The sequence below is a fragment of the Rhinopithecus bieti genome, unplaced genomic scaffold (assembly GCF_001698545.2).
Source record: "Rhinopithecus bieti isolate Rb0 unplaced genomic scaffold, ASM169854v2 scaffold_56979, whole genome shotgun sequence".
Lineage (NCBI taxonomy): Eukaryota > Metazoa > Chordata > Mammalia > Primates > Cercopithecidae > Rhinopithecus > Rhinopithecus bieti.
In genome coordinates this window covers 149,321-174,178 of record NW_016822352.1, presented here as the reverse complement: position 1 = coordinate 174,178, position 24,858 = coordinate 149,321, and the positions used below count along the sequence as shown (strand labels likewise).

The 24,858-nt window shown below is 57.4% G+C and overlaps 1 protein-coding gene across 3 annotated transcripts; it reads right to left on the bottom strand.

Moving 5' to 3' along the window:
- Positions 1 to 2,276: 2,276 nt before the first annotated feature.
- TTYH1 (tweety family member 1) lies at positions 2,277 to 24,851 on the bottom strand. Of its 3 annotated transcripts, XM_017860924.1 has the most exons (15): positions 24,610 to 24,851; positions 20,648 to 20,826; positions 18,553 to 18,664; positions 17,530 to 17,750; positions 12,556 to 12,651; positions 10,318 to 10,390; positions 9,741 to 9,816; positions 9,084 to 9,139; positions 8,785 to 8,877; positions 8,474 to 8,566; positions 8,062 to 8,126; positions 3,611 to 3,753; positions 3,406 to 3,451; positions 2,787 to 2,867; positions 2,277 to 2,629 (listed from the first exon to the last, which is right to left on the bottom strand). In XM_017860924.1, the coding sequence occupies exons 4-15, from the start codon at positions 17,739 to 17,741 to the stop codon at positions 2,596 to 2,598; spliced, it is 1,068 nt and encodes a 355-aa protein (XP_017716413.1). In that variant the 5' UTR covers positions 17,742 to 17,750; positions 18,553 to 18,664; positions 20,648 to 20,826; positions 24,610 to 24,851; the 3' UTR covers positions 2,277 to 2,595. The 3 variants fall into 3 exon arrangements, with proteins under 3 accessions (XP_017716413.1, XP_017716411.1, XP_017716412.1); XM_017860922.1 differs by lacking the exons at positions 3,406 to 3,451; positions 8,062 to 8,126 and having other exon boundaries at positions 2,787 to 2,870; XM_017860923.1 differs by lacking the exons at positions 3,406 to 3,451; positions 8,062 to 8,126; positions 20,648 to 20,826; positions 24,610 to 24,851 and adding an exon at positions 19,067 to 19,436 and having other exon boundaries at positions 2,787 to 2,870.
- Positions 24,852 to 24,858: the final 7 nt, after the last annotated feature.

Genomic DNA, 24,858 nt, shown 5'->3' with positions numbered 1-24,858 from the left:
AGTCTGTCTCAAAAAAAAAAGAGGCAACCAAGGTCTAACGGGTCAAGTGACTTTCCCACATCCATGAAGGTCGTGAGAAGCAGGACTAGGATGGTGGCCCAGGGGTGTCTTCAAGGATAAGCTGGGCCCTTCATCGTGCAGGCCCCTCTCCATCAGTCCACTCTGCCACTGCCGTCTCCCACACCCTGCCCTGATAGCACCTCTCTGCCAGGTTTTACCCTCACATCCTCAACTCAGCCAAGAGCTGGTTTCTTCCAGAAAGAGCCCTGCTGTGAGGTGATTTATCGGACTTCTCTTTTTTTGGATGTTTGTTTTCAGGGTTTAGCTGATCAAAGTGGTATCGTTGTAACAGGCAGCTCTAAATATAAGTCTTCAGAGGCCTGTGTGTCTTTTTCTGTAAATCAATTCCCAAAAGCAGGATTGTTGGGACATGGGGTGTATGCAGTTTTGATCTGATCACATACAAGCACATTTTTTTTTTTCAAGGAATAGTAGCAGTTCACAGCCTCAGGAGAAGTGTTTTGAGTGCCTGTTCCTCCAGATCCTTGCCCGCCCAGGATGTCACCACTCTTGTTCATTTTATTGTGTCTGAGTAGTGAAAAAGAGTAGTTTCTCATTCTTTCAAACTACATTTCCCAGTTATTAGAGTTTGAATCTTTTGTCTGTTTACTGATGTTGGAATTTTACTTTATTGAATATTCATCTCAGTTGATTACTTTTAAAGGGGTTGTCTTTTTCTTAGTTTATGAAAGCTTTTGTAGATTGTATCTTTTAAGAATAATATATTTCTGGCTGGGCGTGGTGGCTCAAGCCTGTAATCCCAGCACTTTGGGAGGCCGAGACGGGCAGATCACGAGGTCAGGAGATCGAGACCATCCTGGCTAACCCGGTGAAACCCCGTCTCTACTAAAAACTACAAAAAACTAGCCGGGCGAGGTGGCGGCACCTGTAGTCCCAGCTACGCAGGAGGCTGAGGCAGGAGAATGGCGGGAACCCGGGAGGCGGAGCTTGCAGTGAGCTGAGATCGGGCCACAGCACTCCAGCCTGGGTGACAGAGCGAGACTCCGTCTCAGAAAAAAAAAAATAATAATAATAATATATTTCTGCATCACAACTGTTACACACACACACTCTCTCTCTCACTGTTCCCCAGTCTATCAATTTGCCATTTGACTTCATGGCATTTTTTTCAATCTATAGTTTGTCAAATAAGCTATCTTTTCCTTTCTGGTTTTATGATCTCTTGCTGAAACTCCTCCCTCCCCACTTTCCCTACCCAGTTATACAACATGCAGACAACATACAAATATTCTCCTAATTTCTCTCTTTTTTCTTTTTCCCCCAGAGATGGAGTCTCACTCGGTCACCCAGGCTGGAGTGCAGTGGGTGCAACCTCCATCTCCTGGATTCAAGCAATTCTCCTTCCTTAGCCTCCCAAGTAGCTGGGGTTACAGGCTTGTACCACCCCGCCCAGCTAATATTTTTTTTTTTTTTTCTTCAAGTAGAGACGGGGTTTCACTCTGTTGGCCACTCTGCTTTCAAACTCCTGGCCTCAAGGGATCCACCCACCTTGGCCTCCCAAAATACTAGGATTACAGTCATGAGCCGCCACAGCCAGCCTCTCTCTGTTTTTTGTCTTTTTTTTTTTTTTTTTAAGAGACAGGGTCTTGCTCTGCTGCCCAGGCTGGAGCGCAGTGGCACGATCACAGCTTACTGCAGCCTCGAAATGGGCTCAAGCCAGGAGCCTCAGCCTCCCGAGTAGCTGGCACCACAGGCATGCACCACCATACCCACCCTCCTAATTTCTCTTGAAATTCTTCTGTGCCTTTACTTGTACACATCCAGATCTTCCACCCATCTTATCTATAGAAGATTTTGGCCAGATGGAGAGCCGATATGTCACTACTGCTGCTAAACCAACCGTCCTTTCCACACTGACTTGAAATCTGTCTTCTGTTATGCGTGTATATATATACACACACACACACACACACACACACACACACACACACACACTTAGATCTATTTCTAGGCCATCTATTCTGTGCCAGAGATGTCTGTGTCTTCCTGTGTCAGGACACATGTATTACTTTTAGAATCAGAAGAAAGGGTTCTTTTTGTTTTTTGATTTTTTTTTTTAAGAACAATGTCTTTGGACCCCCTGCTGAGCCTGGACCCTGGAAATTCCTGGCAGCTGGGAGGCCAGGGGAGAGAGGACAGCAGGGAGGGTGTCACAGCCCTGAATCAAGGGAGAGGAGAAATAAGGAGGACCCAGCTGCTTGTAAAATAGTCTTCCCTTTTATTTTCAATCAACCCTTTTCCAAGTTAGTGCCACGAGTTGAGATCAGGGGGTCAGAGCCCACTGGGACGTGGCGGGGCAGCAGGGGACTCATGTCCCCCGCCCCCAGCTCAGTCCCTCCAAGGATGGGACTGGCAGCCAGGGATGAAGGGTGTGAGGCTGTCTGCCCCCTCCCCTGCCAGCCCGACTCCGTAGTCTGCCCCCTCAGCTACTCCCAAGGCCAAGGACAGGGAGGCGGTCCTGTGCAGGCTGTCCATGGCCAAGAGTGTTAGTGGTCAGAGCCCAGGCAGGCTGGGTTAGTGGGGTCTCCTCCGGCAGCCAGGGAAGGAACTGCAGAGAGAGGGAGAGACAGAGCAGTGATGCAGGTGGGAGGGCCTGCCCCATGTGATCCACCCAGCACGCAGCCCATGCCTGGAGCAGCTTGGAGGGCAGGAGGAGAGGGCAGAGGCCAGGCTGTAGGAGCTGGGGGTGTCCCTTGGAAGCCCACCGAAGAGGGGAGCCAGGGTCCAGTCCGGCAGGGAGGAGGGGCTCAGATAGACGACTGCCACTGCACAAAGCGCTTGGATTCCTGCTGGAAGATTCAGGGGAGAGGAGGGAATGGAGTGGGAATTGGTTTTGTACTGTGGGAGCCCTGCCCCTCCTCCCTCATGCCTGAGTCCAGGCCCCCAGCCCCTCCTCCCTCAGACCCAGGAGTCCAGGCCCCCAGCCCCTCCTCCCTCAGACCCGGGAGTCCAGGCCCCAGCCCCTCCTCCCTCAGACCCGGGAGTCCAGGCCCCCAGCCCCTCCTCCCTCAGACCCAGGAGTCCAGGCCCCCAGCCCCTCCTCCCTCAGACCCGGGAGTCCAGGCCCCCAGCCCCTCCTCCCTCAGACCCGGGAGTCCAGGCCCCCAGCCCCTCCTCCCTCAGACCCGGGAGTCCAGGCCCCAGCCCCTCCTCCCTCAGACCCACAAGTCCAAGGCCCCCAGCCCCTCCTCCCTCAGACCCGGGAGTCCAGGCCCCAGCCCCTCCTCCCTCAGACCCGGGAGTCCAGTCCCCCAGCCCCTCCTCCCTCAGACCCAGGAGTCCAGGCCCCCAGCCCCTCCTCCCTCAGGCCCAGGCATCCAGTACCTGAGGGTTGAAAGGGTCGTCATCGTCTGTGTCATCGTAGTCGTCACTGGGGTTTGATGCGGGGCATGGCAGAGAGGCGGGATGGGGACCCATCAGGAGGCTGCACCCCCCACCCCAACCGTGGTCCCCAGGTGCTGCCCCTGCCAACCGTGGTCCCCAGGTGCTGCCCCCCCTCCCCAGGACCCTGCCCTCCCCCGCTCCTGACCTGGGTGGGAAGAGGGCCCAGGCTCGGGGCAGGCTGCAGAGTGCAGTGGCCAGTGCTCCTGCGGACAGCAGGGAGAAGAGCAGCAGGAAGAGCAAGCCTTCCAGGGCGTCTTCGCACAGGCCCCGCAGGGCTGCACCATAGTCCTGAGGGGAGGGCGTCATCCGGCAGTGCTCCCACCCCTCCCCCACCAGCACACACTGTGCACACCAGTCTGGCTGTCCTCCCAGCTGTGCTACTGCACACGTCAGCTGACTGCTCTATGACTCAGTTTCCCCTGTCAAAGGGCAGTTCTGAGAATACAGTGGGGTCGTTAGTGTGATAGGCCTGGCACTCAGGAATTAATTGCACAGGCTCCAGACTTGGCGTCTCCTGAGCTGTACACACCCCCCCCCCAACCCTGTGTCATTGCAGGCCCCCATCTCCCTTTCACATGGGCCCTCCCCCACCAGCACCTCCCATCCAAAACCAGTCCAGCATCTCCCATCAGCCCTGGGCCCTCCCTCCACCTTCATCTGCCCAGGAACCTGAGCACTGCCCCTCCCGTTTCCCTTCTGCCTCCCGGCAGCGGCACCCCCTGCAGGAGCATCCTCTCCTGTGCCAAGCGCCCACAGGCCAGCCACTGCCAGCTCCGTCTTAGCCCAGGGGCGAGGGCTTCGTAACTGGGCCCTGCTGACATTTTGAGCCAGATCATTCTCTGTGGTGACAGCACTGCCCTGTGTGTTGTGGGGTGCTAAGCAGCACTGCTCAGTTCCACCCACCAGATGCCAGGAGGACCCCCTCCCGCAGTGTGGCAACCAACAGCAACTCTGCACCCAGCCAAGTGTCCGTGGGGGCTAGAGCACATGGAGCGGCACGTAAAAGAACCAGTCAGCGGCTCAGGATGACACCACACACACACAATACACACTCAACATGCCAACAGATGCTGGCTCTGATGACTCCTCCCAAGAAATCAGCAGAAACGGCCTTCACCGAATGCTAAGCACCTGCACAGCCTAATGCATCCAGTGGGGGTTGACAGAGCCTGCTCCGCCCCGGGCACTGCCCCTGGTGCCAGGAAACTTCAGTAAACAGGACAGAGAAGGTCATCTCAGGGGGTGGCGTGTGCAACGAGGTAGGAGGGCGAGGGTCAGTGCAGGGTGGGGGTAGGTCAGGTGACCCCACCAGCAGGGATGGGTCCTCCAGGAAGGAGCCAGGCAGAGGGCTGTGCAGAGGAAGCTGGGAAGGGCTGAGGCCAGAGACAGACGTATCCAGGACTGACCACCCAGGCCCTTGTAGGTCAGGGCGAGGAGCAGGGATTTTAATCCGTGTCCAGGGGGAATCACCAAGGGTTTTAAGCAGAGGAAGAACTTGATCGGATTGTGGTTTAAAAGGATCACCCGGCTGGCTGGCTGCTGCAAGACGGGGGTAGGCGAGGGGGGAAGAGGCCCCTGCAGTCATGGAGTTCAGGATGCAGGTACCCGGGTACAGTGGTAGAGGTAGGAACAGTGGTGGGAGTCCAGATAGGTTTCAGAGGAAGGACCAACAGAACTTGTTCCGAGAATGGTTGTGGGAGGTAAGAGCAGGGAGCCGGTTGTGGAAGGTATGAGCCTGAGTTTCTGGCAGCAGCACCTGGTTGAGGTGGGGTGTCTGTTACTAAGCCAGTGAGGGCAGGGGTAGGGACCTGTCGGGGCAATGGAGGCTCTGTTTTGAGAGTATTGGTACATGCACACTGTCCTTCATCCTCACAACAGCCCTGCCAGGCAGACACTGACCCCCACACACTGCTGCCTTTTGCAATGGTGGAAAGAAGTTGCAGCCCAGAGAGGGCAAGCTACTTGTCCGGAGTCACACAGTCTGGAAAGGGCAGAAGTGAGATGGAGCTGATTCACTGAGGCTCCAGCGCACACCCTCCTTCCTCCTCGTCCCTGATGTCCCTTATTGTTGATTTTTTTTTTTAATGTTAAAATAGAGATGGGGTTTCACCATGTTGGCCAGGCTGGTCTTGAACTCCTGAGCTCAAGGAGTTCTGATCTGCCCCACTGGGCCTCCCAAAGTGCTGGGATTACAGGCACAAGGCACCCATGCCCAGCCCCCTCTATTTTTTTTTTTTTTTCTTTGAGATGGATGATCGCTCTGCCGCCCAGGCTGGAGTGCAGTGGCATGGATCTCAGCTCACTGCAACCTCCACCACCCCGGTTCAAGCAATTCTCGTGCCTCAGCCTCCTAAGTAGCTGGGAATACAGGGGTGCGCCACCACGCCTGGCTAGTTTTTCTGTATTTTTAGTAGAGATGGGATTTCGCCATGTTGGCCAGGTGGTTCTCAAACTCCTGACTTCAGGTGATCCACCCACCTTGGTCTCCCAAAATGCTGGGATTAGGGGCATGAGCCACAGTGCCTGGCCTGGCTGATTATTCTTGATTTTTAATCTGTGAGGACCCTGATGCCCCATCAGACAGGGGAGATGGAGGCCCGGGGTCTCATGGTGCAGCCGTAGGGGAGGATAGAGTGATCCGTCCTCCTCTTTCCCTTCCCTCCCTCCACGAAGGAGTCTGGGGGCCTGTATTCCAGCCCAGTTTCTGTCTAGGCCACAGAAAAGTGCCTGGACCCCAGTTTATCCTTATGCAAAAGATGAGGGCAGCCCTGGGCTGGGTGGGGGCCCAACCTTTCTCAGCTCAATAGTTGGCAATTCTGAACATGGCTTCAGTGCTTGCTCCCCACTCCCTTTTTGGAATGCCAATTTCAGAAGGGTGGGGGGGCAGTGGGAGCCACAGAAGGGGTCTGTCTGAGCCAGAGCAGGGAAAGCTCAGGTCCAGGTATGGTGTAGATGAATCCCTTTTGGGTAGGGTTGCCAGATCAAATTCAGGACTTCCAGTTCAATTTGAATATCAGATGCCCATAAGGCTAAACTGGGGTCCAGGCAGTTTTCTGTGGCCTAAGCAGAAACTGGGCTGGAATACAGGCCCCCCAGACCCCTTTGTGGAGGGAGGGAAGGGAAGGAGGAGGACAGATACATAATTTCTAGTATAAGTATCTCCCTAGCATTGCACCGGGCATACTTATAGCAGAGTGGTTTGCTGTTTGCTGAATCTGGCAGCCTTATTCTAGGGTCCATGCTTCCTTCTCCAGGAGAGAGAACGAGGCCTCAGCTGCAGTAGGGGCATTGGGCATTGAAAGTAGATGGATGGCCGGGCGCGGTGGCTCAAGCCTGTAATCCCAGCACTTTGGGAGGCCGAGACGGGCGGATCACGAGATCAGGAGATCGAGACCATTCTGGCTAACACGGTGAAACCCCGTCTCTACTAAAAAATACAAAATCTAGCCGGGAGAGGTGGCGGGCACCTGTAGTCCCAGCTACTTGGGAGGCTGAGGCAGGAGAATGGCATAAATCCGGGAGGCGGAGCTTGCAGTGAGCCAAGATCCAGCCACTGCACTCCAGCCCGGGCGACAGAGCGAGACTCCGTCTAAAAAAAAAAAGAAAGTAGATGGATGAAAACATTCCAGAAGCAGAAAGGACAAGACTGGGCAACTGCCTGGCTGTAGGGGGCAGGGGGTGGGGCCCTCCGGAAGGTCCCTCTCTCTTCAGTGTGCACGGGCTGGCTGGCCGTGGGACCTTGGGAAAGTCCCTCAACTCTGCATCTCGTCTTCTAAGTCTGTTAAGTGGGATAATCCTAGTTCCTTCCTCATAGCATTGTTATGAGTCATCGATGAGTTACCACCTGTGAAACGCAACAGGGTCAGGTACTCGGTGAAGCTATGCACATGTGCGGTCTTTGGTGGGCAGACTGGCTGGGGAAAGGCATCCTCAGGTGTGTGTTTTAGAACAGCTCTCACTGGTTTTGTTTGTTTGTTTGTGACAGAGTTTCGCTCTTGTTGCCCAGGCTGGAGTGCAGTGGCGCAATCTCGGCTCACTGCAACCTCTGCCTCATGGGTTCAAGTAATTCTCCTGCCTCAGCCTCCCGAGTAGTTGGGATTATAGGTGCGTGCTACCACCGCGCCTAGCTAACTTTTTGTATTTTTAGTAGAGACGGGGTATCACCAGGTTGGCCAGGCTGGTCTTGAACTCCTGATCTCAGGTGATCCACCCGCCTTGGCCTCCCAAAGTGCTGGGATTACAGGTGTGAGCCTCTGCGCCCGGTCAGCTCCTACTGTTTTATAAGGGAATTTTTTTTTTCAATCCTCACAACCATCCAGTAAAAAAAAAACACAAAACACTCGTCCTTCCTCACGGTACGGGTGGGAAGCAGAGTCAGCCATGCTCACCTGCCTATGGCCTTGCAGCCTACAGCAAAGCCCAAGCTGGAGTCTGCAGGACACCAGATATCTTTCCCCCTGGGCACCCTGCCCGCCCCTGCCTGTCCAGTGTATGAACAGCATACACCCCAGGGGAGCTGGACAGGTGCCCACTCTTGCAATCCCAGTTTTATAAGTGAGGGAACTAACTGAGGTACAGAGAAGTTAAGTGACTTGCCCTTGGTCAAGAGCTAGGACTGGAACCCAGGCAGTCTTACTCCTGAACTCACTGAGTGGCAGCCTCTAGGAGGGAAGGAGAGGCAGGAGGAAGGAGAGAGGAGAGAAGACGAGGAAGGAAAAGGTGGCAGGAATGGACGGGGAGGGTGGGATGGGGACCGAGGGAGAAGTGCGGGAGTTGGGGGGGGAAAGGGAGGGAGGAGGGAAGAAATATGGATAATGCTTGATAGGTAGGTAGATGACAGGTAGAGAACAGATATAGGACAGATAAATCATATAAACAGAGGATACAGAGATATCCTCAGGCGCAATGGCAGGGGTCCAAGGAGAGGAAGGAGGTAGTTCTGTGGGTCGAGGCAGAGGCTCCCGAGACTCCCGTGGGAGAAGAAATTGGGAGGGGGAAGGGGGTTCACCTTGTGCAGGCCACGGCAGTGCAGCAGTGCCACCAACTGGTGGAAGTTTCCTTCTGTCACATTCACAGTCTCCTCCAAGGACAGCAGAGGCCTCTACAGGGCGAGGAGAGGTCGTTTTCCCACCTACTCGTCAGGCTCGCCCATCGCCCTGGCCCCGCCCACAAAATAGGGCCCGCCCACAACCCAGGGCCCCGCCCACACACAGCCAAGGGGTCCGGTTCTTTGGGTCCCACCCACGCCCCACAGCTCCACCGTGCCCCTCCCGCCTTCCCCTTGGGGTCTGCGTGTCTGGGGAGCGCCCACCCACCGACCTGCGCTGAAGGGAACTGAGGCACAGCTTCTCTCTCCAGGCCCAGCAGCTGGGAGTGGATGTTGGCCAGAGCTCGCTGGGACAGAGTCAGCCTCTGCAGAAAGAGAAAGGGAGGGAGGAGGACCCAGGAGTCGTCGCCCCGGTCCTCCTTCCTCTCCTCCGGACAAAGCACTCAGGCCCCTGGCCTGCATCCTCCCCGGAACCCAGGAGTCCAGGCCCCAGCCCCAGCCCCTCCCCCTCCCTTCAGAGTCCAGATTTCTGGTTCCCTCAACACCCCTTTCCCTTGCCCGCAGCCCTAACCTGTTGGAAGGGGTTGGAGACGGCCTGGTTGCAGAGGAAATAATAGCTCAGGATGTCTGAAGTGGGAGGAGGAGAGGGGAGGAGGCCATGAGCCTGGGCCCCCAGGGACCTCCCGGGGGAAGGCCGGGGACTGGGGGGTTAGCAGGGTTAGGGGCCTCAGCCCAGCTCTGGAGCCCTCCTGGAGCCAGATGGCCTTACCTTCAGAGACCCGCCAGCCCCGCGTCCCTTCTGCTCCTGCCACAGCCAAAGCAGGCGCTGGTGCGCATCTCTGTACTCCCTGGGAACCCCTGACTTCATGGTGCTCCCGTTTTCTCCAGGGGGTGAAACCCCCCATTCCTGACGCCCAGAAGCACCCTTTTCTGACCCTTCTCTCTCTTCCTGGCACCAGCATATTTATCCCGCCCTCTTTTCCAGTGCACCAGGAGAGGCGCTGCCAGCTGGAGCGGAAGGGATGAGGGTCTGGGGGGTGGCGGGGCTCCAGGAGGGCTCCAAGCTGGGGAGTGGTCAGGAGCCCTGCTTCCCTTCCAGAGGGCTGGGTTTCGCCTGGCGGGCTGTACCCCGACCCCACCCTGGGCAGGACCGGGCACAGAGGAGGCCTGAGGAAGCCAGGGCCTGCACTGCCCAACCCGGCAGACCCACCGGGCCCTTGGAAATCACCTGAGCTGAGCCCTGTCTCCTCCTGGGTCAGGTTCAGAACATAAGGGTCTGGATTGGAGCAGAAGTCACTGAGGCCCTGCGTGAGGCAGCAGAAAAGGGGTCAAACCCGAAACTGCCCTGATTCTACACTTCCACAGCACCCAGTGCCTGGCTCCCCGGCTCCCCTCCCCACTCAGGGGTCCAGGTCCCAGCCCCTCCTCCCTCAGACTCAGGAGTCCAGGCCCCAGGCCCCTCCTCCCTCAGACCCAGGGGTCCAGACTCCCCAGCCCTTTCTCCCTCAGACCCAGGAGTCTAGGCCCCCAGCTTCTCCTCCCTCACACCCAGGAGTCCAGACCCCCAGCCCCTCCTCCCTCATTCCTAGGAATCCAGGCTTCCAGCCCCTCCTCCATTACAGCCTAAGCATCCAGGACAACAACCTGTACCCACTCAGGACCCAGGAAACCAGTCCTAAACCTCAGAGCTGTGATCGTGCCCCCCAATTCCTTTCTCTACTAAGCCATGCCATCCCAGGATCCAGAAGTTGAAGTGTGCAGGCCCCCTGAGTGCCAGAGCCCAATGGCCCGGCCCCGGCACTCACCACGGCCGTGGCTGCCTCCAGGCCCATGGAGCCCCAGCTCAGGATGAGAACCAGGAGACTCATGACCGTCATCCTAGAGTGGGGGAGAGAGGATCAGCCTGGGGTTCTTAATCTCCTAGCCTAGCCTCTTTCCACACCCCAAATCCCATCACAGCCACCCCTCCACCCCACACCCACCTCTGGAGCCTGGAGGATCAGAATTAGGGACACAGAAGTTCGGTGGTGGGGGGTGAGCCAGTGGCTGCTGACGTCCAGCTGGACATCTGGCTCCTGCCCAGATGAGCAGGGTGTGGGCATGAGCAGGAGCCTGGGCTAGGGGGTCGTAGCTTGGATCCCAGCTCCAGGACCCTGAGACGGTGACTGCTCACCTCTGGGCTCACTGCCCCCGAAGGCTCCCAAGTCCACCCACAGCCTGGTCAGCCTCTGGCTCTGCCCTGTCTCCTCTGAGAATGGGAGACAGTTCCAGGGCTGAAATCTGAAAGTCTCTGGACTTTCCAGGCGAGGAGGGGTGCAGGGGGCGTGTCAGCATTGGTAGGGTGACCAACAAGCAGGAAGGGCACCCAGGGGTCCCCAAACTGAAGGCCTGGCCTCCAGTCCCAGACCTGCCCTGTGTTGGCTAGGTTTACCTGTCCGCAAACCTTTGCGGGGTCTCTCCCACTCTCTCAGGGACAATGGAGGCATGAGTTCAACTCCGCCCCACCCCACCAGGGCCAGAGAGGATGCAGGAACTGCTCCAATGGGAATGGCCTGCCTGGTTCAAATCCCAGCTCTGGCACTTCTAGCTGTGTGGCCCTGAGCAAGTGGGCCAGCCTCTCTGATCTTCAGTCCCTCCCTCTGTTAAACAGGGAGAAGGGCCGGGTGTGGTAGCTTGTGCCTGTAAACCCAGCACTTTGGAAGGCTGAGGCAGGCAGATCACTTGAGGCCAGGAGTTCGAGATCAGCCTGGGCAACATAGCGAGACTCCATCTCTACAAAAATATGCAAAACTTAGGCCAGGCGCGGTGGCTTATGCCTGTAATCCCAGCACTTTGGGAGGCAGAGGCAGGCGGATCACCTTAGGTCGGGAGTTCGAGACAATCCTGACCAACATGGAGAAACCCCGTCTCTACTAAAAATACAAAATTAGCCAGATATGGTGGCACATGCCTGTCATCCCAGCTACTTGGGAGGCAGAGGCAGAAGAATCGCCTGAACCCAGGAGGCAGAGGTTGCAGCGAGCTGAGATCGCGCCACTGCACTCCAGCCTGGGCAATAAGAGCTAAACTCCATCTCAAAAAAAAAATAGCCAGGAGTGGTGGCATGAGCCTATGGTCCCAGCTACTCTGGAGGCTGAGGTGGGGGGATCACTTGAGCCTCAGGGGACAGAGGCTGCAGTGAGCCGAGATCGTGCCACTGCACTCCAGCCTGGGCAACAAAGCAAGACCTTCTCAAAATAAAAATAAAAAATAAAAAACAGGGAGAAGGAAGCACCTTCCTGACAGGGTGGGCATGAGGCACTCCAGGGAGTACAGAGAAGAGTGTCAGGTGCTTAGAGCGATCTATGAAATAAGCGTGGTCCTGTGGCTCCGCCACGACGCTTAAGGGCCGCTCAGCCTCGGACTGGGCCACCCCCTGCCTCAGGTCCCTGACCGGCCACATGGAGTCTTATGGTAACTCCTTTATCTGAAGGAATCAGCATGCATGACCCTCAATAGATCATCATCCTCATCTTTTTTTTTTTTTTTGCACTCTGTCCAGGCTGGAGTGCAATGGTGTCATCTCGGCACACCGCAACCTCCACCCTCCGGGTTCAAGCAATTCTCCTGCCTCAGCCTCCTGAATATCTGGGACTACAGGCACATACCACCACACCCGGCTAATTTTTGTATTTTTAGTAGAGACGGGGTTTCTCCGTGTTTGTCAGGCTGGTCTCGAACTCCTGACCTCATGATCCACCCAGCTCGGCCTCCCAAAGTGCTGGGACTACAGGCGTGGGCCACAGTGCCTGGTCTCATCCTCATCTTTATTGCAAACACAATGATTATTTCTGCCTTGATTCCAGCATACTTCATACGGTGAGGGCTGCCTGTTTTCAGGTCTGTCTCCGCCTCCCTCCTGGGCTGCTCTGACTCTCTTTTCTTCGTGTGTACCCAGCCCTGAAGGACCACCGTCCTCCGTGTAGGACAGTTGTAAGACTGAGGTCCTGCCTGCCAGGAGAGTGCCAGGCATGCACTGGGGAACCCCTACTGCCTACACTTACACGATCACCAGCCACTTGCTCTGCTTCGCCAGGCCCAGGAGGGTGAAGAGGCAGACCAGCAGCTCCAGGAGCAGCAAGAGGACATAGGCCAGCCACCTGGGAGGGGAGATGGTAGGGCTGAAACCACAAACCTGCCTCCAGGCACCCTGGCGGAACAGCAACCCCGCCACCAATGTTCACCTTGCACCCCCAGCTTAGCCTCACATTCACTACCCTCCAAGCTGAGGCTCCTGCTGTTTACTGTGTCTGGGCCACAGCCCAGCTCATCTGTGAAATGGGTCACTGGAGAGGTTTAGATTACAGGTCCTGGGCACCTGGGACTATCCCCTGGCCGGGCCGCACACACGTGCCCTGGACCAGGGACATGTGATATGTTCTCTCCGAGCTCCCCATCCCCGACCCCGCCCTGCAGAGTGGAGATAGTCCTTCTCAGACTGCACCAAGGATCCCATCGCATCCCCTGAGGGCATGACGTCTGGAGGCAGAGGCTGCCTGGTCTCAAATCCAGCCCCTTCGCTTAATCGGCCGGGTAACTCTGTCTGGGTAACCTTAGCCTCTCGTTCCTCAGTTTCCCCACCTGCAACGTGGGGAGCACAGCACCACTGGCTTGAGAATGTTGCCTCGAGTGGGATGCGTGACTAGAAGTGCTCAGAGAGTGCCAGGCACGTGGACACACTTAGAGGTTAGCCTGAGCATGAAAGAGGGAACTGAGATGTTATTTAATAGTTAATACTTGGCCGGGCGCAGTGTAATCCCTGCACTTTGGGAGGCTGAGGCGAGCGGATCACTTGAGGTCAGGAGTTTGAGACCAGCCTGGCCAACATGGTGAAACCCCGTTTCTACTAAAAATACAATTAGCCGGGTGTAGTGGTGCATGCCTGTAATCCCAGCTACTTGGGAGGCTGAGGCAGGAGAATCATTTGAACCCAGGAGGCGGAGGTTGCAGTGAGTCGAGATGGCGCCATTGCACTCCAGCCTGGGCAACAAGAGTGAGACTCAGCCTCAAAAACGAAAAAAAAAAAAGTTAATACTTAAATATCTGCGAAGCGCCCACCACCATGATTCAGGAGGTGCAAGCACCCAAGCCACAGGGAGAAACAGGAGGAGCTGGGTTTCCTAGGCCCACCAAGAACCCCTAAGGCTGGGAAGGTGACCACCTCCCCTTTTTTTTTTTTTTTTTTTTTGAGACGGAGTCTCGCTCTGTCGCCCGGGCTGCAGTGCAGTGGCTGGATCTCTGCAAGCTCCGCCTCCCGGGTTCACGCCATTCTCCTGCCTCAGCCTTCCGAGTAGCTGGGACTACAGGTGCCCGCCACCTCGCCCGGCTAGTTTTTTGTATTTTTTTGGTAGAGACGGGGTTTCACCATGTTAGCCAGGATGGTCTCGATCTCCCGACCTCATGATCCGCCCGTCTCGGCCTCCCAAAGTGCTGGGATTACAGGCTTGAGCCACTGCGCCCGGCCCACCTCCACCTTTAAACACAGGGCGTGCAAGTTAGTTCACACCTGACCAATCAGGTAGCAAAGAGAGCTCACTAAAATGCTAATTAGGCAAAAACAGGAAGTAAAGAAATAGCCAATCATCTATCGCCTGAGAGCATAGGGGGAGGGACAGTGATTGGGATATAAACCCAGGCATTCCAGCCAGCAACGGCTACTGGCTTTGGGTCCCCTCCGTTTGTATGGGGGCTATTTTCACTCTATTAAATCTTGCACCTGCACACTCTTCTGGTCCGCGTCTGTTATGGCTGGAGCTGAGCTTTTACTCGCCGTCCACCACTGCTATTTGCCGCAGTCGCAGACCGGGGGCTGACTTCCACCCCTCGGGATCCAGCAGGGTGTCCGCGTGCTCCTGATCCAGCCAGGTGCCCATTGCTACCCCCAATCGGGCTAAAGGCTTGCCTTTGTTTCTGCACTGCTAAGTGCCTGGGTTCGTCCTAATCGAGCTGAACACTAGCCGCTGGGTTCCACAATTCTCTTCCGTGACCCACGGCTTCTTTTTTTTTTTTTTTTTTTTTTTTTTTTTTTTTTTTGTTTTGTTTTGTTTTGTTTTGTTTGAGACGGAGTCTCGCTCTGTCGCCCAGGCTGGAGTGCAGTGGCCGGATCTCAGCTCACTGCAAGCTCCGCCTTTAGGGTTCACACCATTCTCCTGTCTCAGCCTCCCTAGTAGCTGGGACTACAGGCGCCCGCCACCTGACCTGGCTAGTTTTTGTATTTTTTAGTAGAGACGGGGTTTCACCATGTTAGCCAGGATGGTCTCGATCTCCTGACCTCGTGATCCGCCCGTTCGGCCTCCCAAAATGCTGGGATGACAGGCTTGAGCCACCACGCCTGGCCAACCCACGGCTTCTAATAGAGCTATAACACTCACCGCATGGCCCAAGATCCCATTCCTTGGAATCCGTGAGGCCAAGAACCCCAGGTCAGAGAACAAGAGGCTTGGCTGCTATCTTGGAAGCAGCCCGCCACCATCTTCAGAGCTCTGGGAGCAAGGACCGCCCCCAGGGAACAGCAGTGCAGTGCCGGGCACACTGTGAGTGCCCAGTTAATCCTGCCATTCTCTGCAGTCCCCACAAACTTGGGCTTCACTCCTTACCCTCACATCTGGCTGCTTTCCCCCAGCCTCACAAGTGCCCCCTCCCACAAGACTCCCTTGAGGGCCCCTGATTTGTCTCTTGAGGGACTCCCAAGTGTGGGGTGCTTTCGCAGTGGTGCACCTGGAATATATTTTCTAGTGATGGTGGGTCTGTCTCACCTTGGCGTCACCCTCATGGGTGACTTCCTGCCCTCCCCCAGGAGGAGGAGCTGAGGCCCGGCTTGTGTGGCCCCTGGGTCTGACCACAGTGCAGGACATGGACTTCCTCAAACTCAGGCTTGTCTGTCTGTTGCATCTGCTGCCCTGCGGGTGTGTCTTGACCTCCAGCTTTTTCAGCCCCAGTCTGCCTTCCCCACTCTGGGAAGGTCTCCTGAATCTCAGCCCATGCCCCACAGGCAGGGCCCCCAGCTGACGTCGCATGAATGAATGAATGAATGAATGATTACTACTGGTCAAAGCGATAAGGATGCCATCATGGTGGCCGTTGGGAAGGGTGGCTGCCTGGATGCTGCACAGCTCCCTGCCTCCTCTCCTCCAAATGCCACCTTCTCAGTCGCCCTGATGAACTGCCAGACTCTGTTCCACCTCATCTCCCTCTATAATTTTCTTTTTTTCTTTCTCTCTCTTTTTTTTTTTGAGACAGAGTCTCACTCCACCACCCAGGCTGGAGTGCAGTGGTGGGATCTCCACTCACTGCAAGCTCCACCTCCCGGGTTCACGCCATTCTCCTGCCTCAGCCTCCTGAGTAGCTGGGACTACAGGCCTCCGCCACCACGCCCGGCTAATTTTTGTATTTTTAGTAGAGACGGAGTTTCACCGTGTTAGCCAGGATGGTCTCCATCTCTTGACCTCGTGATCCTCCCACCTCGGCCTCCCAAAGTGCTGGGATTACAGGTGTGAGCCACCGTGCCCGGCCCCCTCTGTAATTTTCTCCAAAGTTCTCATGGCCCAACACCTTTCAGAAGGTTTTGCTCTGCGTTTGTCCCTTGCTGGCGCCCCCTAGAGGACACAGCCACGTGGCAGGGATTTCTGCCACTTGCTCACTGCCCTGCCCCCCCACCTGGGCGGCTGCACTTCCCGTGCACCTCTGCGGTGCTCTCCCTGTGCCAATCGCCCTTCTCAGCACTCAGATGCCAACTCAACAGTTCACAACAATTTAACAAGGGGGACGGTGCCCCGATTCCCATTTCACAGATGGGGCCTGCAAAGTAACTTGATTGCAGCTGCGTGGTTAGGGAGGGGCTGGCTGGCTTTCAAGTACAGGTTCCTAACCTGTAGGTACGCTGCCTCTTTCACCAGAGCTAAATAAATGGTGCGGAACAACGCTTTGGGAGGCCTAGGAGGGCAGATCACGAGGTCAGGAGTTCGAGACCAGCCTGGCCAACATGGTGAAACCCCATCTCTACTAAGAATACAAAAATTAGCCGGGCGTGGTGGCGCATGCCTGTAATCCCAGCTACTCCAGAGGCTGAGGCAGGAGAATTGCTTGAATCCGGGAGGCGGAGGTTGCAGTGAGCTGAGATCGCGCCATTGCACTCCAGCCTGGGCAACAGAGCAAGACTCCATCTCAAAAAAAAAAAAAAATAGTGCTGAAAAAACGCACGTGTCACACGGATGAACGGGTGAGTGAGTGACCTGCTGGGTTAGTTCAGGAGTGACTGAGTCCAAGAGTGACTTGCTTAATAAGTGAGTCAAGGAATGAACGCATGTGTGAATAAGTGAGTGGAGTGATGATGGAGGGGGTGGATGAGTGAATGGGTGAGGACATGGGTGTCAGGATGACCATGGGGTCCCGTGATCTGTCCCTCCACAGCAGGGTTTATTGACCTCATCATATTTTTTTTTTTTTTTTTTTTTTGAGATGGAGTCTCACTCTATCGCCCAGCCTAGAGTGCAATGGTGAAATCTTGGCTCACCACAACCTCCACCTCCCGGGTTCAAGGGATTCTCCTGCCTCAGCCTCCCAAGTAGCTGGGATTACAGACGTCTGCCACCACACCTGGCAAATTTTTGTATTTTTGGTAGAGTCGGGGTTTCACCCTGTTGGCCAGACTGGTCTCAAACTCCTGACCTCAGGTGATCCACCCACCTCAGCCTCCCAAAGTGCTGGGATTACAGGCCTGAGCCACTGAGCCTTGCCAGCCTCGTCATCATTGACATGGTGGCTGGATCATTCCCTGCCAGTGGGTGGGGAGGGGGGGTCCTGTGCCTTGCAGGGTGTTGAACAGTCCCTGGGCCCTACCCACTGGATGCCAGAAGGTGCACACCGCCCCCCACTGGCTGTCACAACCAAAACTGTCTCCAGACATGGCCAACTGTGCCCCGGGGGACTCCGTCTGAGAGCTGCTGGCACAGAGAGCAAGAACAGCAGCAGCCTCTCACCTGTATTCCTCCACGAAGGACACATCTTCAGCCACCTGCAGGGGGCTCAGGGGCACTCCCTGCCAGAAGGCCAGCCCCTGCAGCTGCTGGGCCACCGCCTCTGCCTGCCGCCGAGCCCCTCGGGCAGCAGCCACCAGCTCCGTGCGCGGCTCGAGCACCTCCTCCAGGGTGGTCAGCTCTGTCCTCACTGCCTCACCCAGCCTCTCCACCATCTCCAACACCTGGGGACAGGACAGGGGCTGAGGTCTGGGAAGGACATCCTTGGGAGAGCCCGCGGTCAAGGCCTGGGGTTTTAGAGGTGAAGGAGGGGTGCACAGTAGTGGGTGTCTGAGATCTGGAGTCTGGGACATCTGAGGATTGAGGAAGGGAAGGGGTTGGGGAGGGGCTCCAACATCAAGTTCCTGGAGTTCTGTGGCCTCTATCCAGAGCCCTGGGTGGTTGGTAACTTGAGCCCAGGGTAGTGAGTCCAGCCCCAGGACTGAGATTAACTCTGGAGCTTTAGGTCTGAAGTTTTCATCTGCCTTCCAGAATCTGGGGTCTCAAGTCTGGGTCCCATGGTCTAGGGTCTGCAGCTGGACATGGAAGCTAAGGCCTCAAGTGGGGCCAGGCCTCAGCCCCAGGGCCCAGAATCCTGGAGCCGAGGTCAGAGCTGCAGCCTCAAGTCGAGGACCTGAGCCTCAGAGCGGGGGTCCCTGCGCTTGCTTATGGGCCAAGAATCGGGTCTGGGGCCCTGGATCTGGCCTGAGGACAGGGGCTGGTGTCCCTGGTAGTTGGTTTCTGTGTGCTTTGGGGGTTTCAGGTAAGGTCCAGGGCTGGGCCTGGGTGTGAGGTCCTCAATTTGCAGCCAGGGTAGGGGGTTGGGTGGACAGTCTGAGGTCTGTGGGTCTCAGGATGAAGTTCCGAATCTGGGGTCCTATGCTTCAAGCCTGGGGTCTTAGCTCTGAGTCTGGATCCCTTTGTCCTTGGGTGTGGGGAGCCCATCCGGGTGTGGGTCTGGGGTCCCACTGGTTGCTGGCCCCTCACCAGGTGGTCAATGGCGCTGAGTGTGTGGTTGGCGTGCAGCAGCGCGGAGCTGAGCTGGGATACCCCATCACTGGTCTCACTGTTGCCATAGAAACCGATGCCAATGCCAATGCTGAGCGGAGGAGGAGGGAGAGGAATCTCAGCGGGTCCCAGGACCCCGGGGGCCACCGTCCACTCCCACCCCATCCCCTCCACCCCGCCTTCTTATCCACCCCTCCCATCTCTCAGCCCCACCCCATTGGTCCAGCCCGTGGGAAAAGGGCGACTTCAGCCTGGCCCCCATCGGTTGCCAAGGTAACGGGAAGGCCTCACTCCCCCAGCGGAGGGACGTCATTGTGATGCTAATGGTGGGTGGAGTGGTAGGGGGGAGGGAGCCCCCGATTTAACTCGCACCTCCCTGGAGCAGAACCCCAGTCACACCCAGCTTCGGGATGGGCCGTCTTCCCCTCCCTATGACTGCCTGCCCCACACCCTTCCCCCGCATCCTTTGCCAGGCAGGCAGCCCTCCTGGCACCTGTCCTAGGGTGCTCTAGGGTCCTTGGAGTCCGCAGCGTCAACCCCTCGTGCTGAGACGTCCCCGCCCCACCTGCTGGGGTTCCTAAGGGTACGAGGTGGCAGCTGCCACCATCTCCTGGGGGGGACGCTGAGCCTGGAGCTCTCAGCCTTCCCCCACCCGGGACCCAAGCGTCTGGCCAGCTGGGAGGGAAGTAAGGGAATGTGGGAGGGAGGCTGGTGGATGGGCCAGAAGCCGTGCCCCCGCCCGGGCCCTGCCAACACACAGAGCTCCATTGTGGGGCCTGAATGTGGGGCCCCAGACCCCTCCCGTCCCCGCCCCCGGCCGGTGTCCCGCAGTGGAGGGGGCGGGAGCCTGACACCCTCACAGTTCCCAGCCCCGGCTGGGCCTCCACCCCCATCCCTCGGGTCGGACACCCGGTGTCCCCGCCCCATTGTTTGGAGTCCTACAAAGCTCCTCTTGTTCCCAGGCTGCGGGGGCTGGGGCCGTGTCTCTCCCCCACTGGGCCTTTGTCCACCTCCCCTGTCTCCCCCCACGCCAGAGAGCCAGAGGAGGAAGCGTCCTGGATACAGGGCACCCATGCAGGTCCCTCCCCTTGCCCACTGTGGGTCTGGGGGCAGGCCTCTGGCCCTCTGGGACCGCCCCCCCACCCCCACCTCCGTCTGTGGCAGAGGATAGCCTTCTGTAACTTGCAGGTGCCGCTCTGCTGGGGAGGGGGCTATGCTCAGAGCTTGCTTTTGGTAGGTGGTGTGTTCACATTGGAAGCCCCCTAAGCTCCCTTTGAGGGGTGTGACGGGGTCCTACTAACCTGGGTCTGAATCTCCATGCTGCCTCTTAAGCCACGTGGCCTCGAAAGGTGACCTCCCCTGTGTCCCTGAGCCTTCCTCTTTGGAAACTGGGCCTGACACCCCTGAATCCAGCAGCGTTATTGTGAGAAGGACTTAGACCAGCTCAGGTCTGGGCACAGATGAGGTGCTCTTGGAGGGTGAGTATCTATTTATCGTCCATCTCCCTGATTAGAACATAAGCTGCATGAGGGGCTCCTTGCCTGGCTTGGTCAGTATCTGGCACATAGTAGATACTCAATAAATAGTTGTCGAATGAATGAGCTGGTGAATGACGGAATGACAGACATCACCAGTTAATGTTGGTTGAGAGTAGCTGCAAGCCAGACACTGTGCTTTCTCTCCATCTTACCCCAGCAGGAGGTGGGCGAGGCGATAATACCCACTTTACAGAAGTGGACATTGAGGCCCAGGGAGACTATCACTCCCTTAGGTCACATGGCTATTCAATGGGAGAGCCACCAAAACCAAGCCATCTGACTGCCCCTGCACCTTCTCACCAGATGACTGCCCTTGATTCACTTCCTCTCCAGAACCTCACTTTCTCCATCCATCAAATGGAAGAGTCCTTCCTGCTGTGCGCTGAAGCGGGCTTGCAAATGGCGGGGAGAGGGACGAGGGAATTTCCTCCTTCCTGTCTGCTTCCTCCACGTCCCCGGAGGACACCCCCAGGAAGGCCAGCAGAGAGCTTGGGGAGCCCTGTCCCCACTGCCCACCCACCCTGGGGCCCCATTACCAGCCGGCGAGAAGGGCGACAATGCAGCTCCAGGTGACGCAGCCTCCTCCGGGCGAGGGGGTCTTGGACCCTGGAGGCTCGGGCGGCCGGCAGCAGCAGAAGCGGATGAGGTAGACAGCGATGAAAATGAGGCTCAGGCCCAAGCCCAGGCCCGCCAAGGCCGCCACCAGCAACAAGGCCTGGGGAAGAGGGTGACATCAGGCCTCCGAGGGCACCAGCGTGGTCCACACTCAGATCCCCTTTCCTGCGTGGCTTGGGGGTTGGGGTCTGGGATGTCAGAGTGAAGGTGGGAGGTATCCCTGGCCTAATCTTGGGGGAGATTGGGGCCCAGCTCCTCCCAGGCTGGCAGCTGGGGCTCCAGGTATCAGGGCCAGCTTGCTGGAGGGAGCTTCCAACTGGGGGCCCCAAGCCTTGGGTCCCAGTTCTGCTCTGCCCCTCCAATGGCTGTGCAACCTTTAGCAGGAACCACCCCTTCTCCGAGCCAGGGTTTCCTTCTGCAGCCAGCAGTTGGAATGGAGCATTTCCCGAGGCCCCTCCACAGTCCTGTGGGATCAGGGGGGCGGTGGGGGTGTGGGGGCACCTGTTCCTGGTGCCTCGGGCCAGGCTGGGGGAGGTGTGCTTCCTCCCCCTCTCCTCCCTGCTCACTGTCTCCCCTGCTGCTGAGCGCCACACCCACTGCGCCTGAGCTTGTCACCCAGTGACGGGGCGAGGGGCTGTGTGGCAACGTGTGTGTGTGTGTGTGTGTGTGTGTGTGTGTGTGTATGCAAGACTCAGAAATGGAAACTGGGAGAATGAAGACAGAACAGAGAGAGAGATGGAGGGAGGCGCAGGCAGAAAGACACAACCAAAAAAAGAGACAAAGATAAGACAAGGTTTGGGCATGAGTCAGAAAAAGGCAGAGAGCAAAAGGGATCAAATCAGAGAGGAAGAGCAGAGTAAGGGAGAGAGAGTGCGAGAACACTATAGAGACAGGAGAGACACACAAGGACAGAGAGGCTGAGAGAGCCAAGGCCCGAGAAGACAGAGGCAGGCGGTGGAAACATTCTGCGGTGGGGAAAGCCTTGCAGAATAACAGGGTCTCCACGTGGTGGGGATTTTCCAGCTGACCTGTGCAGCCCCAGAGCCCCAGAGGACCACAGTGGCCCAGGGGGTTTGCACTGAGCCCCGGAGCTTGGAGGGACAACATTGGGATCAGAGTCACACTTCTGGACTTGCCAAGGCTGTTTCCCCTAAACCATGGTGTTTCTGCCTTTGTCCACACACACACACACACACACAGAGGCACAGTGGTGTGTGTGTGTGTCCCAAGTGTGTGCAGTGTTTGTGTTTCCGGTGTGAGACTGGATGTTTTTATCTTTGGGTTGTCTCCATGAGATGAGGATGCACCTGAGTGTGCCTCCTGGGTGCTCTTCTGTCTGCAAATGAGAACATCTGTGGGCATTTGCGTGTTCTGGGCACAGTTCCTTGGGTCTGTGAGTGGGTCCGGTTGTGTGTGTGTAACAGTGTGGGTGAGTGTGTGTGGATGCGTGACTGCATGTGAGGGTGTGTGTGCACTGAACGTTAGAGTCAATATATGTGTGCATGTGTGTGTATATGTGAATGTGAAATGTACAAATGTTTGTGTATGTGCATGTGTGTATGTATATGGGAGTATAAACGTGTATGTGTAACTGTGCATGCATGAGTGTGTGAGCATATATATATAAGTGCAGTGTGTGCTTGTATATGGGAGTAAATGCTTATGTGTGTATGTGAGCGTGTGTTGAGTCACTGTGTGCAGTGTGTGTGCATATGTGTGATTGTGTATGTGTAAGCGGGTCTAGCCATGTGAGTGTATGCATGTGTCTATATGTGCGTATTGTATGTGGGTGTGAGTGCATAGTGGGAGTGGTAAATAGGTATATGTGTGTGTGCATATGTGTGTGCATGTGGTGTATGAGAGTAAGTGGATGGCCGGGCGCGGTGGCTCAAGCCTGTAATCCCAGCACTTTGGGAGGCCGAGACGGGCGGATCACGAGGTCAGGAGATCGAGACCATCCTGGCTAACATGGTGAAACCCCGTCTCTACTAAAAAATACAAAAAACTAGCCGGGCGAGGTGGCGGGCGCCTGTAGTCCCAAAAGAGTAAGTGGGTGTGTGTGTGCCTGTGCAGATGTGTGTGAGTGTGTGCATGTGTATAATGAGAGTAAGTGGGCGTGTGTGTGCCTGTGCAGATGTGTGTAATGGGAGTATGTGCATGTGAGTGTGTAATGGGAGCGTGTGTGTGCCTATGCAGATGTGAGTGTGTACTGGGAGTAAGTGGGCGTGTCTGAGTGTGCCTGTGCATATGTGAGTGTATGCATGTGTGTAATAAGATTAAGTGGGCGTGTGTGTGTGCCTGTGCATATGTGTGTGTGCAGGTGTGTAATGAAAGTAAGTGGGCATGTCTGAGTGTACCTGTGCATGTGTGTGTCTGCATGTGAGTGTGTTGGAGTAAGTGGGCGTGTGTGTGTACGCCTGTGCATATGCGGGTGAGTGTGTGTGTGTGTGTGTGGCTGTGTGCCTCCCCGCGGGCCAGTGTCCCAGAGGCCCTGGCTGTGTCTGTAGCTGTGTCCACGGTGGTCGCGTCCCTGGAGGGGTCCCCCTCTCCCTCCTCGGCTGTGCTCTGCCTGCGCATCCCTGCCACCCCGACCCTGACCCCCTATGGGGGCGGAGTGAGGCTCCCCCAAACCCGTGCCTCTGGCGGTGACTGGGGCCGCGGATTCCTGCGTAAGGCTTCGGGAGGTCTCGGGGCCAGAGCGGGCGTGAGTCTGGGCGGAGGAGGCCGGAGCCGGTGGAGGGCGGGGTTGGAGGTGGCCGTTGTGTAACTGCGAGGCTGTGGGCGAGGGGACGGCGGTCCCCGTGTGTGGGGAGAGGGGGCGGGCGAGGAGCAGGCGGGGAAGAGCTGCTCAGGGCTGTGCCAGCCATGACCCAAATAGCTCAGAACACAGCACGCATCCCCTCCGCGCTTTTCTGGGACCCCCTCCACGCCCCCTGAGCTCTCCAATCCCAGCCCCCTTTTCCCAGGAGCAACCCAGGACAGCGCCCAGGGACTCAGGCCCCATCGGCAGGGCCAGGACCCGTCCTGGGGCCACATCGGGACTCCCTGCGCCCCCACCCGTCCCCAGCTCTGCCAAGCCTTTCTCCTCATTAATCTCAAAGTCAAGGACTTGAATTAAACTGGGTCAGAGGACAGCTCTTTCGCCCGCTGGAGCTGCCCCGAGCTGGGTCCCTTCCCCAGGGACCCCGGTTTCTGCGAGGTTCCCACACCGGCCCCACCCTCGGGACCCGGGTCTGTCATCCCGAAGCTCCCCAAACCCAGCCTCATCTCGGCCCTCACCCCTGCAGCGTGCTGACCACCCCTTCTTTCTTGGGACGGGCAGGAAGCTTCCTCTCCCAGCGCGCCTTCATTTTCCAGCCCTGGCACTCAGCCCCTTGAGCCCCCTTCCCCATTTCAGACTTTCAATCCCATCCCAGCACCCTAGAAGCCAGCGTTTTCCCCTCCGCCGTTATCAGGTCCGCTGTCTCCTGGGTCCCACCGTATCTGGGACATATTCACCTGCTCTGATCCTGTGGGGCTGGGTCATCTTTTAGGGCAGGGAGAGTAGACCTAACCTCCCGATGACCCTGGAGGCCGGCTTCCCAGGCAGGTATCAGACGCCCGGGAATCCGGGACCCCGTCCCCTCCTCTCCATGAACTCAGGGGTCCAGACGCCCAGCCTTCCCTTACTGAGAGAGCTCGAGGTGTGGACCCCGAGCGCGCGTCCCGGGAGAACCTCCAGGTATGGAAGCCCCAGGCTCCTCCTCCCTTCGCAACCCCAAAGTCCGGGCCGGCCCCCAGGCTCCGGGGGAGCTCAAGAAATCTGTGACCCAGCCCCTCCTCCCTCGGGACCCAGGAGCTCCGGCCCCCAGCCCTGGCCCCCAGGCCCGGCGCCCGGTCCCACCTGCTGGTATTCCTGCTCTTGGGGCGCGAAACCGCTGGGCACCGGGCGGAGCTGGAAGTCGGCGCGGGGCAGCTGGTGGAGGAGATGCACCCAAGCCGAGGGCCGGTAGCCCGGGGGCGCCCCATGGCCCCGGGGAGGGGCAGCGGGGCGGACGCCGGGGCTGCGGGAGCCTCCGGAGTCGAGCGGGGCGCGGGCGGCGCGGGGTCTGGCTGGGCTCAGGGGAGCTGGAGCGGGGGGAGGCAGGTGGTG